Source organism: Phalangium opilio, unplaced genomic scaffold (genome assembly GCF_054372755.1).
Source record: "Phalangium opilio isolate 3A_F unplaced genomic scaffold, DU_Popi_V2 ptg000056l_1, whole genome shotgun sequence".
NCBI classification, from domain to species: Eukaryota; Metazoa; Arthropoda; class Arachnida; order Opiliones; family Phalangiidae; genus Phalangium; species Phalangium opilio.
Genome location: NW_028324175.1, coordinates 3775967 through 3796990, shown reverse-complemented (window position 1 = coordinate 3796990; position 21024 = coordinate 3775967). Strand labels below are relative to the sequence as shown.

The following is a 21024-nucleotide window of genomic DNA, read 5'->3' as shown; positions in this document are numbered from 1 at the left end:
AGAAGAAAAACATGCGATTTTTTCGGTACTTTTTTGAATGCATTTTTTTCTGGAGAAATTTTTGACCGAATTCAGCTTAATTCCCTATAAAACACTCATTGAAAGTGATTTCATCTCGATTGAACAATAAATAAAAATGTACCTCGATTTTTAATAACATTTTCAAAATCGACGTAACTCGGCCTAAGGAAAACATTTTGAGTATTTGTTCACTGTTTTCAAATATAACCACTGAAACCATTATTTTTGTAATTTTTGCGTTAATTCAAGCAAATGTAACGATATTCATTCAACAAACTGTTAAAATTCAATTTTAAATAAGAAATCGTTGTCACGGATTTTGTATCTTGAAGAAAAAAAACATGCGATTTTTTCGGTACACTTTTGAATGCATTTTTTTCTGGAGAAATGTTTGACCGAATTCAGCTTAATTCCCTATAAAACACTCATTGAAAGTGATTTCATCTCGATTGAACAATAATTAAAAATTTACCTTGATTTTTAATAACATTTTCAAAATCGACGTTTCACGGCCAAAGAAGCTTACTTTGAGTATTTCTTCACTATTTTCAAATATGTTCACTGAAACCATTATTTTTATACTTTTTGCTTTAATTCAAGCAAATGTAACGATATTCAATCAAAAAACTGTTAAAATTAAATTTTTCAATAAGAAATCGTTGTCACGGATTTTGTATCTTGAAGAAGAAAAACATGCGATTTTTTCGGTACTTTTTTGAATGCATTTTTTTCTGGAGAAATTTTTGACCGAATTCAGCTTAATTCCCTATAAAACACTCATTGAAAGTGATTTCATCTCGATTGAACAATAAATAAAAATGTACCTCGATTTTTAATAACATTTTCAAAATCGACGTAACTCGGCCTAAGAAAAACATTTTGAGTATTTGTTCACTGTTTTCAAATATAACCACTGAAACCATTATTTTTGTAATTTTTGCGTTAATTCAAGCAAATGTAACGATATTCATTCAACAAACTGTTAAAATTCAATTTTCAATAAGAAATCGTTGTCACGGATTTTGTATCTTGAAGAAAAAAAACCTGCGATTTTTTCGTTACACTTTTGAATGCATTTTTTTCTGGAGAAATGTTTGACCGAATTCAGCTTAATTCCCTATAAAACACTCATTGAAAGTGATTTCATCTCGATTGAACAATAAATAAAAATGTACCTCGATTTTTAATAACATTTTCAAAATCGACGTAACTCGGCCTAAGGAAAACATTTTGAGTATTTGTTCACTGTTTTCAAATATAACCACTGAAACCATTATTTTTGTAATTTTTGCGTTAATTCAAGCAAATGTAACGATATTCATTCAACAAACTGTTAAAATTCAATTTTAAATAAGAAATCGTTGTCACGGATTTTGTATCTTGAAGAAAAAAAACATGCGATTTTTTCGGTACACTTTTGAATGCATTTTTTTCTGGAGAAATGTTTGACCGAATTCAGCTTAATTCCCTATAAAACACTCATTGAAAGTGATTTCATCTCGATTGAACAATAATTAAAAATTTACCTTGATTTTTAATAACATTTTCAAAATCGACGTTTCACGGCCAAAGAAGCTTACTTTGAGTATTTCTTCACTATTTTCAAATATGTTCATTGAAACCATTATTTTTATACTTTTTGCTTTAATTCAAGCAAATGTAACGATATTCAATCAAAAAGCTGTTAAAATTAAATTTTTCAATAAGAAATCGTTGTCACGGATTTTGTATCTTGAAGAAGAAAAACATGCGATTTTTTCGGTACTTTTTTGAATGCATTTTTTTCTGGAGAAATTTTTGAACGAATTCAGCTTAATTCCCTATAAAACACTCATTAAAAGTGATTTCATCTCGATTGACCAATAATTAAAAATTTACCTCGATTTTTAATAACATTTTCAAAATCGACGTTTCACGGCCAAAGAAGCATACTTTGAGTATTTCTTCACTATTTTCAAAAATAACCACTGAAACCACTATTTTTATACTTTTTGCTTTAATTCAAGCAAATGTAACGATATTCATTCAAAAAACTGTTAAAATTCAATTTTTCAATAAGAAATCGTTGTCACGGATTTTGTATCTTGAAGAAGAAAAACATGCGATTTTTTTCGGTACTTTTTTGAATGCATTTTTTTCTGGAGAAATTTTTGACCGAATTCAGCTTAATTCCCTATAAAACACTCATTGAAAGTGATTTCATCTCGATTGACCAATAATTAAAAATTTACCTCGATTTTTAATAACATTTTCAAAATCGACGTTTCACGGCCAAAGAAGCATACTTTGAGTATTTCTTCACTATTTTCAAAAATAACCACTGAAACCATTATTTTTGTAATTTTTGCGTTAATTCAAGCAAATGTAACGATATTCATTCAACAAACTGTTAAAATTCAATTTTCAATAAGAAATCGTTGTCACGGATTTTGTATCTTGAAGAAAAAAAACCTGCGATTTTTTCGGTACACTTTTGAATGCATTTTTTTCTGGAGAAATGTTTGACCGAATTCAGCTTAATTCCCTATAAAACACTCATTGAAAGTGATTTCATCTCGATTGAAGAATAAATAAAAATGTACCTCGATTTTTAATAACATTTTCAAAATCGACGTAACTCGGCCTAAGGAAAACATTTTGAGTATTTGTTCACTGTTTTCAAATATAACCACTGAAACCATTATTTTTGTAATTTTTGCGTTAATTCAAGCAAATGTAACGATATTCATTCAACAAACTGTTAAAATTCAATTTTAAATAAGAAATCGTTGTCACGGATTTTGAATCTTGAAGAAAAAAAACATGCGATTTTTTCGGTACACTTTTGAATGCATTTTTTTCTGGAGAAATGTTTGACCGAATTCAGCTTAATTCCCTATAAAACACTCATTGAAAGTGATTTCATCTCGATTGAACAATAATTAAAAATTTACCTTGATTTTTAATAACATTTTCAAAATCGACGTTTCACGGCCAAAGAAGCTTACTTTGAGTATTTCTTCACTATTTTCAAATATGTTCACTGAAACCATTATTTTTATACTTTTTGCTTTAATTCAAGCAAATGTAACGATATTCAATCAAAAAACTGTTAAAATTAAATTTTTCAATAAGAAATCGTTGTCACGGATTTTGTATCTTGAAGAAGAAAAACATGCGATTTTTTCGGTACTTTTTTGAATGCATTTTTTTCTGGAGAAATTTTTGAACGAATTCAGCTTAATTCCCTATAAAACACTCATTAAAAGTGATTTCATCTCGATTGACCAATAATTAAAAATTTACCTCGATTTTTAATAACATTTTCAAAATCGACGTTTCACGGCCAAAGAAGCATACTTTGAGTATTTCTTCACTATTTTCAAAAATAACCACTGAAACCACTATTTTTATACTTTTTGCTTTAATTCAAGCAAATGTAACGATATTCATTCAAAAAACTGTTAAAATTCAATTTTTCAATAAGAAATCGTTGTCACGGATTTTGTATCTTGAAGAAGAAAAACATGCGATTTTTTCGGTACTTTTTTGAATGCATTTTTTTCTGGAGAAATTTTTGACCGAATTCAGCTTAATTCCCTATAAAACACTCATTGAAAGTGATTTCATCTCGATTGAACAATAAATAAAAATGTACCTCGATTTTTAATAACATTTTCAAAATCGACGTAACTCGGCCTAAGGAAAACATTTTGAGTATTTGTTCACTGTTTTCAAATATAACCACTGAAACCATTATTTTTGTAATTTTTGCGTTAATTCAAGCAAATGTAACGATATTCATTCAACAAACTGTTAAAATTCAATTTTAAATAAGAAATCGTTGTCACGGATTTTGTATCTTGAAGAAAAAAAACATGCGATTTTTTCGGTACACTTTTGAATGCATTTTTTTCTGGAGAAATGTTTGACCGAATTCAGCTTAATTCCCTATAAAACACTCATTGAAAGTGATTTCATCTCGATTGAACAATAATTAAAAATTTACCTCGATTTTTAATAACATTTTCAAAATCGACGTTTCACGGCCAAAGAAGCTTACTTTGAGTATTTCTTCACTATTTTCAAATATGTTCACTGAAACCATTATTTTTATACTTTTTGCTTTAATTCAAGCAAATGTAACGATATTCAATCAAAAAACTGTTAAAATTAAATTTTTCAATAAGAAATCGTTGTCACGGATTTTGTATCTTGAAGATAAAAAACCTGCGATTTTTTCGGTACTTTTTTGAATGAATTTTTTTCTGGAGAAATTTTTGGCCGAATTCAGCTTAATTCCCTATAAAACACTCATTGAAAGTGATTTCATCTCGATTGAACAATAAATAAAAATGTACCTCGATTTTTAATAACATTTTCAAAATCGACGTAACTCGGCCTAAGAAAAACATTTTGAGTATTTGTTCACTGTTTTCAAATATAACCACTGAAACCATAATTTTTGTAATTTTTGCGTTAATTCAAGCAAATGTAACGATATTCATTCAACAAACTGTTAAAATTCAATTTTAAATAAGAAATCGTTGTCACGGATTTTGTATCTTGAAGAAAAAAAACATGCGATTTTTTCGGTACACTTTTGAATGCATTTTTTTCTGGAGAAATGTTTGACCGAATTCAGCTTAATTCCCTATAAAACACTCATTGAAAGTGATTTCATCTCGATTGAACAATAATTAAAAATTTACCTCGATTTTTAATAACATTTTCAAAATCGACGTTTCAGGGCCAAAGAGGCTTACTTTGAGTATTTCTTCACTATTTTCAAATATGTTCACTGAAACCATTATTTTTATACTTTTTGCTTTAATTCAAGCAAATGTAACGATATTCATTCAAAAAAAGTTAAAATTCAATTTTCAATAAGAAATCGTTGTCACGGATTTTGTATCTTGAAGAAGAAAAACATGCGATTTTTTCGGTACTTTTTTGAATGCATTTTTTTCAGGAGAAATTTTTGACCGAATTCAGCTTAATTCCCTATAAAACACTCAATAAAAGTGATTTCATCTCGATTGAACAATAAATAAAAATGTACCTCGATTTTTAATAACATTTTCAAAATCGACTTTTCACGGCCAAAGAAGCATATTTTGAGTATTTCTTCACTATTTTCAAAAATAACCACTGAAACCATTATTTTTATAATTTTTGCTTTAATGCAAGCAAATGTAACGATATTCATTCAACAAACTGTTAAAATTCAATTTTAAATAAGAAATCGTTGTCACGGATTTTGTATCTTGAAGATAAAAAACCTGCGATTTTTTCGGTACTTTTTTGAATGAATTTTTTTCTGGAGAAATTTTTGGCCGAATTCAGCTTAATTCCCTATAAAACACTCATTGAAAGTGATTTCATCTCGATTGAACAATAAATAAAAATGTACCTCGATTTTTAATAACATTTTCAAAATCGACGTAACTCGGCCTAAGAAAAACATTTTGAGTATTTGTTCACTGTTTTCAAATATAACCACTGAAACCATAATTTTTGTAATTTTTGCGTTAATTCAAGCAAATGTAACGATATTCATTCAACAAACTGTTAAAATTCAATTTTAAATAAGAAATCGTTGTCACGGATTTTGTATCTTGAAGAAAAAAAACATGCGATTTTTTCGGTACACTTTTGAATGCATTTTTTTCTGGAGAAATGTTTGACCGAATTCAGCTTAATTCCCTATAAAACACTCATTGAAAGTGATTTCATCTCGATTGAACAATAATTAAAAATTTACCTCGATTTTTAATAACATTTTCAAAATCGACGTTTCACGGCCAAAGAAGCTTACTTTGAGTATTTCTTCACTATTTTCAAATATGTTCACTGAAACCATTATTTTTATACTTTTTGCTTTAATTCAAGCAAATGTAACGATATTCAATCAAAAAACTGTTAAAATTAAATTTTTCAATAAGAAATCGTTGTCACGGATTTTGTATCTTGAAGAAGAAAAACATGCGATTTTCTCGATACTTTTTTGAATGCATTTTTTTCAGGAGAAATTTTTGACCGAATTCAGCTTAATTCCCTATAAAACACTCAATAAAAGTGATTTCATCTCGATTGAACAATAAATAAAAATGTACCTCGATTTTTAATAACATTTTCAAAATCGACTTTTCACGGCCAAAGAAGCATATTTTGAGTATTTCTTCACTATTTTCAAAAATAACCACTGAAACCATTATTTTTATACTTTTTGCTTTAATGCAAGCAAATGTAACGATATTCATTCAACAAACTGTTAAAATTCAATTTTAAATAAGAAATCGTTGTCACGGATTTTGTATCTTGAAGATAAAAAACATGCGATTTTTTCGGTACTTTTTTGAATGCATTTTTTCTGGAGAAATTTTGGACCGAATTCAGCTTAATTCCCTATAAAACACTCATTGAAAGTGATTTCATCTCGATTGAACAATAAATAAAAATGTACCTCGATTTTTAATAACATTTTCAAAATCGACGTAACTCGGCCTAAGAAAAACATTTTGAGTATTTGTTCACTGTTTTCAAATATAACCACTGAAACCATTATTTTTGTAATTTTTGCGTTAATTCAAGCAAATGTAACGATATTCATTCAACAAACTCTTAAAATTCAATTTTAAATAAGAAATCGTTGTCACGGATTTTGTATCTTGAAGAAAAAAACATGCGATTTTTTCGGTACACTTTTGAATGCATTTTTTTCTGGAGAAATGTTTGACTGAATTCAGCTTAATTGCCTATAAAACACTCATTGAAAGTGATTTCATCTCGATTGAACAATAATTAAAAATTTACCTCGATTTTTAATAACATTTTCAAAATCGACGTTTCACGGCCAAAGAAGCATACTTTGAGTATTTCTTCACTATTTTCAAATATATTCATTGAAACCATTATTTTTATACTTTTTGCTTTAATTCAAGCAATGTAACGATATTCATTCAAAAAACTGTTAAAATTCAATTTTCAATAAGAAATCGTATTCACGGATTTTGTGTCTAGAAGAAGAAAAACCTGCGATTTTTTCGGTACTTTTTTGAATGAATTTTTTTCTGGAGAAATTTTTGACCGAATTCAGCTTAATTCCCTATAAAACACTCATTGAAAGTGATTTCATCTCGATTGAACAATAAAGAAAAATGTACCTCGATTTTTAATAACATTTTCAAAATCGACGTAACTCGGCCTAAGAAAAACATTTTGAGTATTTGTTCACTGTTTTCAAATATAACCACTGAAACCATAATTTTTGTAATTTTTGCGTTAATTCAAGCAAATGTAACGATATTCATTCAACAAACTCTTAAAATTCAATTTTAAATAAGAAATCGTTGTCACGGATTTTGTATCTTGAAGAAAAAAAACATGCGATTTTTTCGGTACACTTTTGAATGCATTTTTTTCTGGAGAAATGTTTGACCGAATTCAGCTTAATTCCCTATAAAACACTCATTGAAAGTGATTTCATCTCGATTGAACAATAATTAAAAATTTACCTCGATTTTTAATAACATTTTCAAAATCGACGTTTCACGGCCAAAGAAGCATACTTTGAGTATTTCTTCACTATTTTCAAATATATTCATTGAAACCATTATTTTTATACTTTTTGCTTTAATTCAAGCAATGTAACGATATTCATTCAAAAAACTGTTAAAATTCAATTTTCAATAAGAAATCGTATTCACGGATTTTGTGTCTAGAAGAAGAAAAACCTGCGATTTTTTCGGTACTTTTTTGAATGCATTTTTTTCTGGAGAAATTTTTGACCGAATTCAGCTTAATTCCCTATAAAACACTCATTAAAAGTGATTTCATCTCGATTGAACAATAATTAAAAATTTACCTTGTTTTTTAATTGGTTTTCGTTGAAGGCAGTCGCATGAATTATTGCTCCCGTTTTGAGCCGAGGCTTAGTACCGTGATTTCCCTTACTTTACGGCTTTTATTTTATTTTTTATCTTTAACGAAAGTTTTTAACGACAAATTCAACAATTCTCAAATATTTGAGTGCAAAAGATGGGAGACACCGACGATAGCGACAGCTCACAAGATCCGTTGTACTGTCTTGAAACTGGATGTAAATATAAACGCAAGGATGCACAGAGTAGTCAGGTCACCATGGTAAGCTGTGGCATATGCCTTCAATACTACCATCTTACTTGCATTGGACTAAAATCAGCGGACGCAAAACGCCTCTACCTCTGTAATGACTGTAGGCTTACAGTGTTATCGGTAAAAAAGAATGGTCGCGCAGGACAGAAACTCGCGAAAGAAATTGACTTGATAAAAAAAACCATTGAAAATCTCCAAGACAACATTAAAAAAAGCAATGAGGCATTAAGCCTTGGCATAGAAGAATTAAAACGTGAACTGTTACAAATAAATCAATCAAACCAAGATCATGAAAAAACCATACACTCGCTGTCCGAGTCAGCATCGCGGCAAGGAAACCTGTATACGGAGAGCTTAAAAAATATAACAGAGCAACTCCGAACCATCGACACATCCCGAGATGGGATTAGTGAACAAAAAAGGTGGGCAACACAGACTAGGAATAGTGTGGTAATACCATCAGAAATAAAGGAGACAACTGGCTTACCTACGGAAGGTTGCTCTATGTTTGCAAATGTACCGAGCCATCTTTCTGTACCGGGAAAACGGTTTCCTGTGGCAAGGAACGGAATCCCAACAAATTTTCCTATTCTTCCAAGCAACAGTCTTACAAAAATTATAAACAACATCCCAAGAACGATAGCAACATCTAATACGCGCAACAAAATGGCCAGCAAAAGTACCTCGCTTCTAAAACATCATGGATCAATGCCTGCTGAGAAACTGTCGTCATGCAAGATCAAGACATATACAACCCATAGGGAATACTTTATTGGGAACTGTTCCAGAAAATGTACAGTGGACGATATCAAAGAACATCTAAAAAGTCAAAATATCATAGTAAGTGGAATTCGCACCACGTTTAAATCACAAGAACCGGAATGCCCGAATAAGTGTTTCATTCTTCGAACTCCCTCCGATTCTTCACATGTGCTGGACCCGTCCATTTGGCCAGTTGGTGTGAGCTGCCATCAACTAGGGCAGGTAGATGGAATAAAGACATGGGGTTCAAACGAAGAAGGCAATGTACTAATCTTATCAAATGCACCGGAGTCAACATACTGGCTAAGTAATTGCAACATGGAAGTCATGGCTGAAGATGTCAAAACTCATCTGGAAGAATTGGGTGTCGACCAAGTGGAAGTAACCCTAGCAAATCAAGGAAGAAACTGGAAGAATTCATTTTCTATCAAATGCAGCGGGAAATTTGATAAAATTATTACCAATCTGGAAAACTGGCCCAGCACACTGCGCATAGTGCGGCGACGCCACATAAACACAGAACCGGAGCAAAGTCAATGCTGACTTCCAACTGACAAATTAACAGTACCTCTCAACGCCGCCGCTGCACCCTTCTTCCCAAAAAGTAAACCCCAATTCTCAAATATTCCTAGCTCGATTCCAAGAGGATTAAAAATTGCGAATCTAAACGTGAGAAGTATGAAAAAAGGACACTTCCAGTCAGTTATGGAGGTGGAAGTCCTCCTACAAACACTTGGTATTGACATACTGGGTATCTGTGAGACCTGGTTATCCAATGATATTCCCGATGCCCCACTAAATATTCTGGGATATAAATTTCTTCGGAAAGATCGTGAACATAACAAAGGTGGCGGTGTAGGTTTCTACTATCGGGAACACTTACACATAACACCTATGACAACCATACGTCAATGCAATAACTCGTCCCTTGAGAGCTTATGGATTTCACTACATGAAGTAAACACAAAACCTCTTCACATTGGTACCTGTTACATACCACCGAATGTACCAAACATGGACGCTACTTTCGACGACCTAAAATCCCAAATTGAGGGACTAACTGAGGACATAAATGCAGAAGTTATGGTAATCGGAGACTTCAACTGTGATCTGCTGGCCGATAAAAAATCAACAAAAACAAAAATGTTAATAAAAACAATGCTGAAGTTTTCCCAGCAAATATGTGAACCCACAAGAATAACTACTACTTCTAGAACCCTAATCGACCACATCTACGCAAACTATCCACTGAGGCTGGTAAAATCTATAGTAATACCGTATGGACTTTCGGACCACGATATAATTCTGAGTATCAGACGTAAAAAGTCACCGGCTATACCGAAGATTATTAGGAAATCAAGAGACTTTAAAAATTTCAATTCAGACACTTTTGTGCGAACAGTTCAAAGTAGTCTTGCCTGCAGAATGAATACTACTATAACCGCGGATACGGGACTTGCCATTCTTTACCGTACAATTCTGGATAATTTGGACACTCAAGCACCAATGAGAGAAAAGCGTACTGCTTTACACACGCCTAGGTGGCTAACTCAAGACATAAAACATCATATGCACCTACGGAACTCGCTGCTCAGGAAAAGTCGAAAAAACCCAATACTTCGCAATGAATACCAACGTTTAAGGAATCTTGTAACAGCCAAACTCAATAAGTCCAAAAAGATATACTTAACAACGTACATTTCATCCTCAAATTCTGATTCGACAAATATGTGGAAGGCATTGAAGCCACACCTGAAGCCGTCCAAATCAAAAATTAGCCATCTTACAATAAGCAGCGAAACTTTCACAAATGAAATTGAGATCCTAGAAGAACTGAACAAATTTTATACCACTATTCATGACAGCGTGCCTGTCACGACAGAGCCACATGCTAAATCTAATGCTCACAAGGAAACGTTTCAATTTAAGATTGTAACCGAAGGGGCGGTACTTAAACTTCTCACAAATCTTGATTCAAATAAAGCTACTGGTCTAGATAATCTTTCACCAGCTCTCGCCAAAACTCTATCTCATATCATATGCCCTTTCCTTACCAAAATCATAAATTGCTCACTGACCACGGGAATATTTCCCCAACAATGGAAGCTGGGAAAAGTCACGCCTATTCCCAAAGTGAATGGAGCTTCGGAAGCAAATGATCTACGTCCAGTTACAATACTGGCGTGTCTCTCAAAAATCCTAGAACGAATTGTTCATGACCAACTCTATACTTACCTCCAGACGAACAACCTGATTTATGAAAGACAATCTGGCTTCCGGACTGGCTACTCTACAACTACCTGTGCAATTGACTTAATTGAGACAACTATTGAGAGACTGCGCAAAGGACACTATGTTGGCATAGTGTTTGTAGACCTCTCAAAGGCGTTCGACAAGGTTGATCATGGCTTCTTACTCAAATTACTCAAAACCTATGGCGTTGTAGGTCATAGCCTAGATTGGTTTCACTCTTACCTCTCCACTAGACAACAATGTGTGTCTATTGGAAGTAATACTTCGACAATGCTTCCTGTTAAGAGAGGCGTTCCTCAGGGTAGTGTGCTAGGGCCGCTACTTTTTAATATATACACCTCGGATATACACACCTGCCTCGTAACGAGTAGGGCACACGAATATGCGGATGATAACGCATTACTCGACTCGTCACCGAACCTAGCCTGTCTTCTAAACAAACTCGAGACTGATGTCAATAATATTAAGACAAAGCTCCTCATGCGGAACCTAACCTTAAATGAAAAGAAGACCAAATTGATGATTCTAAATCCCAGCCTAAAGACTATGGACTACGCAATATCGACACTTGGCACCCTCAATATTGAACTGGTCTCATCATTTCTATACCTGGGATTCCTCATCACAAACACCCTATCCTGGAATGACCATGTCGATCTCAGGATAAGGAAAGCTCGCCAGAGAATGTGGTTACTAAGACCACTTCAAAAACATCTTCCGATAAAAACCCTGGACACGCTATATAAAGCTCTCATTTTCCCAATCTTAACCTACGGCATAATGTTATACAGCACGGCCAACAGAAAAACGCTGGATAAGCTACAAGTCATGCACAACCATGGAGCTCGATTTGTAAGCAAGGTATCAAAGCGCTCTTCTGCCACTGCGGTACGAGAACAGCTGAACTGGACCACGCTGGAAAAAACTTACCTCCGATCACTGGCAGTACTCATGTATAACGTCAATACTTCAAACGCACCAGATTATATAATATCGCTTTTTGTTAAGCCAAAAGATGTTCACAGCTACAACACTCGTACCTGCGACATTAACTTCTGTTCTGCACCACGATCAAAGACCCGAAAACTTACCAATGCCAGTCTGGAACAGAGAGCTACGAAACTGTGGAATGACCTACCTCGTCATATTAAAACATGTAGTAGTAGCACTCTATTCAAGAAACTTACAACACAGTATTTAACTACACTAATGTAATATTTAAATTTTTTAAATTAATGAGACTCTTTTGTAAATCAGAAACTCTCTGAAAAGAATATCTCAAATAAAAGCTATTATTATTATTATTATTATTATTTTCAAAATCGACGTTTCACGGCCAAAGAAGCATATTTTGAGTATTTCTTCACTATTTTCAAAAATAACCGCTGAAACCATTATTTTTATACTTTTTGCTTTAATTCAAGCAAATGTAACGATATTCATTCAAAAAACTGTTAAAATTCAATTTTTCAATAAGAAATCGTATTCACGGATTTTGTGTCTTGAAGAAGAAAAACATGCGATTTTTTCGGTACTTTTTTGAATGAATTTTTTTCTGGAGAAAGTTTTGACCGAATTCAGCTTAATTCCCTATAAAACACTCATTAAAAGTGATTTCATCACGATTGAACAATAAATAAAAATGTACCTCGATTTTTAATAACATTTTCAAAATCGACGTAACTCGGCCTAAGAAAAACATTTTGAGTATTTGTTCACTGTTTTCAAATATAACCACTGAAACCATTATTTTTGTAATTTTTGCGTTAATTCAAGCAAATGTAACGATATTCATTCAACAAACTGTTAAAATTCAAATTTCAATAAGAAATCGTTGTCACGGATTTTGTATCTTGAAGAAAAAAAACATGCGATTTTTTCGGTACACTTTTGAATGCATTTTTTTCTGGAGAAATGTTTGACCGAATTCAGCTTAATTCCCTATAAAACACTCATTGAAAGTGATTTCATCTCGATTGAACAATAATTAAAAATTTACCTTGATTTTTAATAACATTTTCAAAATCGACGTTTCACGGCCAAAGAAGCTTACTTTGAGTATTTCTTCACTATTTTCAAATATGTTCACTGAAACAATTATTTTTATACTTTTTGCTTTATTTCAAGCAAATGTAACGATATTCAATCAAAAAACTGTTAAAATTAAATTTTTCAATAAGAAATCGTTGTCACGGATTTTGTATCTTGAAGAAGAAAAACATGCGATTTTTTCGGTACTTTTTTGAATGCATTTTTTTCTGGAGAAATTTTTGACCGAATTCAGCTTAATTCCCTATAAAACACTCATTAAAAGTGATTTCATCTCGATTGAACAATAAATAAAAATGTACCTCGAATTTTAATAACATTTTCAAAATCGACGTTTCACGGCCAAAGAAGCATATTTTGAGTATTTCTTCACTATTTTCAAAAATAACCACTGAAACCATTATTTTTATACTTTTTGCTTTAATTCAAGCAAATGTAACGATATTCATTCAAAAAACTGTTAAAATTCAATTTTTCAATAAGAAATCGTTGTCACGGATTTTGTATCTTGAAGAAGAAAAACATGCGATTTTTTTCGGTACTTTTTTGAATGCATTTTTTTCTGGAGAAATTTTTGACCGAATTCAGCTTAATTCCCTATAAAACACTCATTGAAAGTGATTTCATCTCGATTGACCAATAATTAAAAATTTACCTCGATTTTTAATAACATTTTCAAAATCGACGTTTCACGGCCAAAGAAGCATACTTTGAGTATTTCTTCACTATTTTCAAATATATTCATTGAAACCATTATTTTTATACTTTTTGCTTTAATTCAAGCAATGTAACGATATTCATTCAAAAAACTGTTAAAATTCAATTTTCAATAAGAAATCGTATTCACGGATTTTGTGTCTTGAAGAATAAAAACCTGCGATTTTTTCGGTACTTTTTTGAATGAATTTTTTTCTGGAGAAATTTTTGACCGAATTCAGCTTAATTTCCTATAAAACACTCATTGAAAGTGATTTCATCTCGAATGAACAATAATTAAAAATTTACCTCGAATTTTAATAACATTTTCAAAATCGACGTTTCACGGCCAAAGAAGCATACTTTGAGTATTTCTTCACTATTTTCAAATATGTTCACTGAAAGCATTATTTTTATACTTTTTGCTTTAATTCTAGCAAATGTAACGATATTCAATCAAAAAACTGTTAAAATTAAATTTTTCAATAAGAAATCGTTGTCACGGATTTTGTATCTTGAAGAAGAAAAACATGCGATTTTTTCGGTACTTTTTTGAATGCATTTTTTTCAGGAGAAATTTTTGACCGAATTCAGCTTAATTCCCTATAAAACACTCATTAAAAGTGATTTCATCTCGATTGAACAATAAATAAAAATGTACCTCGATTTTTAATAACATTTTCAAAATCGACGTTTCACGGCCAAAGAAGCATATTTTGAGTATTTCTTCACTATTTTCAAAAATAACCACTGAAACTATTATTTTTATACTTTTTGCTTTAATTCAAGCAAATGTAACGATATTCATTCAAAAAACTGTTAAAATTCAATTTTCAATAAGAAATCGTATTCACGGATTTTGTGTCTTGAAGAAGAAAAACCTGCGATTTTTTCGGTACTTTTTTGAATGAATTTTTTTCTGGAGAAATTTTTGACCGAATTCAGCTTAATTCCCTATAAAACACTCATTAAAAGTGATTTCATCTCGATTGAACAATAAATAAAAATGTACCTCGATTTTTAATAACATTTTCAAAATCGACGTAACTCGGCCTAAGAAAAACATTTTGAGTATTTGTTCACTGTTTTCAAATATAACCACTGAAACCATTATTTTTGTAATTTTTGAGTTAATTCAAGCAAATGTAACGATATTCATTCAACAAACTGTTAAAATTCAATTTTCAATAAGAAATCGTTGTCACGGATTTTGTATCTTGAAGAAAAAAAACATGCGATTTTTTCGGTACACTTTTGAATGCATTTTTTTCTGGAGAAATGTTTGACCGAATTCAGCTTAATTCCCTATAAAACACTCATTGAAAGTGATTTCATCTCGATTGAACAATAATTAAAAATTTACCTCGATTTTTAATAACATTTTCAAAATCGACGTTTCACGGCCAAAGAAGCTTACTTTGAGTATTTGTTCACTATTTTCAAATATTTTCACTGAAACCATTATTTTTATACTTTTTGCTTTAATTCAAGCAAATGTAACGATATTCAATCAAAAAACTGTTAAAATTAAATTTTTCAATAAGAAATCGTTGTCACGGATTATGTATCTTGAAGAAGAAAAACATGCGATTTTTTCGGTACTTTTTTGAATGCATTTTTTTCAGGAGAAATTTTTGACCGAATTCAGCTTAATTCCCTATAAAACACTCATTAAAAGTGATTTCATCTCGATTGAACAATAAATAAAAATGTACCTCGATTTTTAAAAACATTTTCAAAATCGACGTTTCACGGCCAAAGAAGCATACTTTGAGTATTTCTTCACTATTTTCAAATATGTTCATTGAAACCATTATTTTTATACTTTTTGCTTTAATTCAAGCAATGTAACGATATTCATTCAAAAAACTGTTAAAATTCAATTTTCAATAAAAAATCGTATTCACGGATTTTGTGTCTTGAAGAAGAAAAACCTGCGATTTTTTCGGTACTTTTTTGAATGAATTTTTTTCTGGAGAAATTTTTGACCGAATTCAGCTTAATTCCCTATAAAACACTCATTGAAAGTGATTTCATCTCGAATGAACAATAATTAAAAATTTACCTCGAATTTTAATAACATTTTCAAAATCGACGTTTCACGGCCAAAGAAGCATACTTTGAGTATTTCTTCACTATTTTCAAATATGTTCACTGAAAGCATTATTTTTATACTTTTTGCTTTAATTCAAGCAAATGTAACGATATTCAATCAAAAAACTGTTAAAATTAAATTTTTCAATAAGAAATCGTTGTCACGGATTTTGTATCTTGAAGAAGAAAAACATGCGATTTTTTCGGTACTTTTTTGAATGCATTTTTTTCAGGAGAAATTTTTGACCGAATTCAGCTTAATTCCCTATAAAACACTCATTAAAAGTGATTTCATCTCGATTGAACAATAAATAAAAATGTACCTCGATTTTTATTAACATTTTCAAAATCGACGTTTCACGGCCAAAGAAGCATACTTTGAGTATTTCTTCATTATTTTCAAATATGTTCACTGAAAGCATTATTTTTATACTTTTTGCTTTAATTCAAGCAAATGTAACGATATTCAATCAAAAAACTGTTAAAATTAAATTTTTCAATAAGAAATCGTTGTCACGGATTTTGTATCTTGAAGAAGAAAAACCTGCGATTTTTTCGGTACTTTTTTGAATGAATTTTTTTCTGGAGAAATTTTTGACCGAATTCAGCTTAATTCCCTATAAAACACTCATTAAAAGTGATTTCATCTCGATTGAACAATAAATAAAAATGTACCTCGATTTTTAATAACATTTTCAAAATCGACGTAACTCGGCCTAAGAAAAACATTTTGAGTATTTGTTCACTGTTTTCAAATATAACCACTGAAACCATTATTTTTGTAATTTTTGCGTTAATTCAAGCAAATGTAACGATATTCATTCAACAAACTGTTAAAATTCAATTTTCAATAAGAAATCGTTGTCACGGATTTTGTATCTTGAAGAAAAAAAACATGCGATTTTTTCGGTACACTTTTGAATGCATTTTTTTCTGGAGAAATGTTTGACCGAATTCAGCTTAATTCCCTATAAAACACTCATTGAAAGTGATTTCATCTCGATTGAACAATAATTAAAAATTTACCTCGATTTTTAATAACATTTTCAAAATCGACGTTTCACGGCCAAAGAAGCTTACTTTGAGTATTTGTTCACTATTTTCAAATATTTTCACTGAAACCATTATTTTTATACTTTTTGCTTTAATTCAAGCAAATGTAACGATATTCAATCAAAAAACTGTTAAAATTAAATTTTTCAATAAGAAATCGTTGTCACGGATTATGTATCTTGAAGAAGAAAAACATGCGATTTTTTCGGTACTTTTTTGAATGCATTTTTTTCAGGAGAAATTTTTGACCGAATTCAGCTTAATTCCCTATAAAACACTCATTAAAAGTGATTTCATCTCGATTGAACAATAAATAAAAATGTTCCTCGATTTTTAAAAACATTTTCAAAATCGACGTTTCACGGCCAAAGAAGCATACTTTGAGTATTTCTTCACTATTTTCAAATATGTTCACTGAAAGCATTATTTTTATACTTTTTGCTTTAATTCAAGCAAATGTAACGATATTCATTCAAAAAACTGTTAAAATTCAATTTTTCAATAAGAAATCGTTGTCACGGATTTTGTATCTTGAAGAAGAAAATCATGCGATTTTTTCGGTAAACTTTTGAATGCATTTTTTTCTGGAGAAATTTTTGACCGAATTCAGCTTAATTCCCTATAAAACACTCATTGAAAGTGATTTCATCTCGATTTAACAATAATTAAAAATTTACCTCGATTTTTAATAACATTTTCAAAATCGACGTTTCACGGCCAAAGAAGCATACTTTGAGTATTTCTTCACTATTTTCAAATATGTTCACTGAAACCATTATTTTTATACTTTTTGCTTTAATTCAAGCAAATGTAACGATATTCAATCAAAAAACTGTTAAAATTAAATTTTTCAATAAGAAATCGTTGTCACGGATTTTGTATCTTGAAGAAGAAAAACATGCGATTTTTTCGGTACTTTTTTGAATGCATTTTTTTCTGGAGAAATTTTTGACCGAATTCAGCTTAATTCCCTATAAAACACTCAATAAAAGTGATTGTGTAAAAACCTTGACCTTTTACGTCACATCTGAGACCTCACAACACCGCTCCCGGATGGGCTAGAACCACCAACCTATTGGTTAACAGCCGAACGCGCTAACCATTGCGCCACGGAAGCCCAAAAGTTAAATGTTCGTCTGGTGTTGTGGAAAAACTCTGACATTTTACGTTACATCTGAGACGTCACAACACCGCTCCCGGGAGGGCTCGAACCACCAACCTTTCGGTTAACAGCTGAACGCGCTGACCATTGCGCCACTGAAGCCCAAAAATTAAATTTTCGTCAGGTATTGAGGTAAAACTTTGACTTTTTACTTCACATCCGAGACCTCACAACACCGCTCCCGGATGGGCTCGAACCACCAACCTTACGATTGACAGCCGAACGCGCTAACCATTGAGCCACGGAAGCTCAGAAATTAAATGGTTGTCACGTATTGTGGAAAAGTTTTGACATTTTACGTTACATCTGAGACCCCACAACACCTCTTCCGGGAGGGCTCGAACCACCAACCTTTCGGTTAACAGCTGAACGCGCTGACCATTGCGCCACTGAAGCCCAAAAATTAAATTTTCGTCAGGTATTGAGGTAAAACCTTGACTTTTTACTTCTCATCTGAGACCTCACAACACCGCTCCCGGATGGGCTCGAACCACCAACCTTTCGGTTAACAGCCGAACGCGCTAACCATTCGCCACGGACGCCCAAAAATTAAATGGTCGTCAGGTATTGTGGAAAAACTTTGGCTATTTACGTTACATCTGAGATCCAAAAACACCGCTCCCGGGTGGGCTCGAACCACCAACCTATTGGTTAACAGCCGAACGCGCTAACCATTGAGCCACGGAAGATCAGAAATTAAATGGTTGTCACGTATCGTGGAAAAGTTTTGACTTTTAACGCTACATCTGAGACCCCACAACACCTCTTCCGGGTGCGCTCAAACCACCAACCTTTCGATTAAGAGCTGGACGCGCTAATTACTGCGCCACGGAAGCCCAAAAATTAAATGTTCGTCAGGTATTGTGGAAAAACTCTGACATTTTACGTAACATCTGAGACGTCACAACACCGCTCCCGGATGGGCTCGAACCACCAACCTTTCGGTTAACAGCCGAACGCGCTAGCCATTGCGCCACGGACGCCCAAAAATTAAATGGTTGTCAGGTATTGTTGAAAAGTTACGACTTTTCACGCTACATCTGAGACCCCACAAATCCTCTCTCGTTTGGGCTCTAACCACCAACCTTTCGGTTAGCAGCTGAACGCACTAACCATTGCGCCACGGAAGCCCAAAAATTAAATGGTCGTCAGGTATTGAGGTAAAACTTTGGCCATTTACGTTACATTTGAGATCCAAAATCACCGCTCCCGGGTGGGCTCGAACCACCAAGCTATTGGTTAACAGCCGAACGCGCTAACCATTGAGCCACGAAAGATCAGAAAATAAATGGTTATCACGTATTATGGAAAAAGTTTGACTTTTCACGCTACATCTGAGACCTCACAACACCTCTCCCGGGTGGGCTCGAACCACCAACCTTTCGATTAACAGCTGAACGCGCTAACCATTGCGCCACGGAAGCCCAAAAATTAAATGTTCGTCAGGTATTGTGGAAAAACTCTGACATTTTACGTTACATCTGAGACATCACAACACCGCTCCCGGATGGGCTAGAACCTCCAACCTATAGGTTAACAGCCGAACGCGCTAACCATTGAGCCACGGAAGCTCAGAAATTAAATGGTTGTCAGGTATTGATGAAAAGTTACGACTTTTCAAGCTACATCTGAGACCCCACAAAACCTCTCTCGTTTGGGCTCGAACCACCAACCTTTCGGTTAACAGCTGAACGCGCTGACCATTGCGCCACTGAAGCCCAAAAATTAAATGTTCGTCAGGTATTGTGGAAAAACTCCGACATTTTACGTTACATCTGAGACGTCACAACACTTCTCCCGGATGGGCTCGAACCACCAACCTATTGGTTAATAGCCGAACGCGCTAACCATTGCGCCACTGAAGCCCAAAAATTAAATTTTCGTCAGGTATTGAGGTAAAACTTTGGCCATTTACGTTACATTTGAGATCCAAAAACACCGCTCCCGGGTGGGCTCGAACCACCAAGCTATTGGTTAACAGCCGAACGCGCTAACCATTGAGCCACGAAAGATCAGAAAATAAATGGTTATCACGTATTATGGAAAAAGTTTGATTTTTACTGCACATCCGAGACCTCACAACACCGCTCCCGGATGGGCTCGAACCACCAACCTTTCGATTAACAGCCGAACGCGCTAACCATTGAGCCACGGAAGCTCAGAAATTAAATGGTTGTCACGTATTGTGGAAAAGTTTTGGCTTTTTACGCTACATCTGAGACCCCACATCACCTCTTCCGGGTGGGCTCGAACCACCATCCTTTCGGTTAACAGCCGAACGCGCTAACCATTGCGCCATGGAAGCCCAAAAATTAAATGGTAGTCAGGTATTGTGGAAAAACTTTGGCTTTCTACGTTACATTTGAGATCACACAACACCGCTCCCGGGTGGGCTCGAACCACCAACCTTTCGATTAACAGCTGGACGCGCTAATTATTGCGCCACGGAAGCCCAAAAATTAAATGTTCGTCAGGTATTGTGGAAAAACTCTGACATTTTACGTAACATCTGAGACGTCACAACACCGCTCCCGGATGGGCTCGAACCACCAACCTTTCGGTTAACAGCCGAACGCGCTAACCATTGCGCCACGGACGCCCAAAAAAAATGTTCGTCAGGTATTGTGGAAAAACTTTGGCTTTTTACGTTACATTAGATATCCCACAACACCGCTCCCGGGTGGGCTCGAACCACCAAACTTTCGGTTAACAGCCGAACGCGCTAACCATTGCGCAACGGAAGCCCAAATATTAAATGGTCGTCAGGTATTGAGGTAAAACTTTGTCTTTTTACTTCACATCTGAGACCTCACAACACC

General features: G+C 33.2%; 1 protein-coding gene and 1 non-coding gene across 2 annotated transcripts; one reads left to right on the top strand and one right to left on the bottom strand.

Annotated features, from left to right (window-relative positions):
* Positions 1-9603: 9603 nt before the first annotated feature.
* LOC149668034 (uncharacterized) lies at positions 9604-12366 on the top strand. The gene has a single exon (XM_089840935.1). It carries the CDS (start codon positions 9604-9606, stop codon positions 12364-12366), a length of 2763 nt encoding a protein of 920 aa, XP_089697061.1.
* Positions 12367-18381: 6015 nt separating this feature from the next.
* On the bottom strand, positions 18382-18454 carry TRNAD-GUC (transfer RNA aspartic acid (anticodon GUC)). Its single transcript has one exon. It is a non-coding gene; the product is annotated as a tRNA-Asp (tRNA).
* Between the last annotated feature and the right edge of the window lie 2570 nt (positions 18455-21024).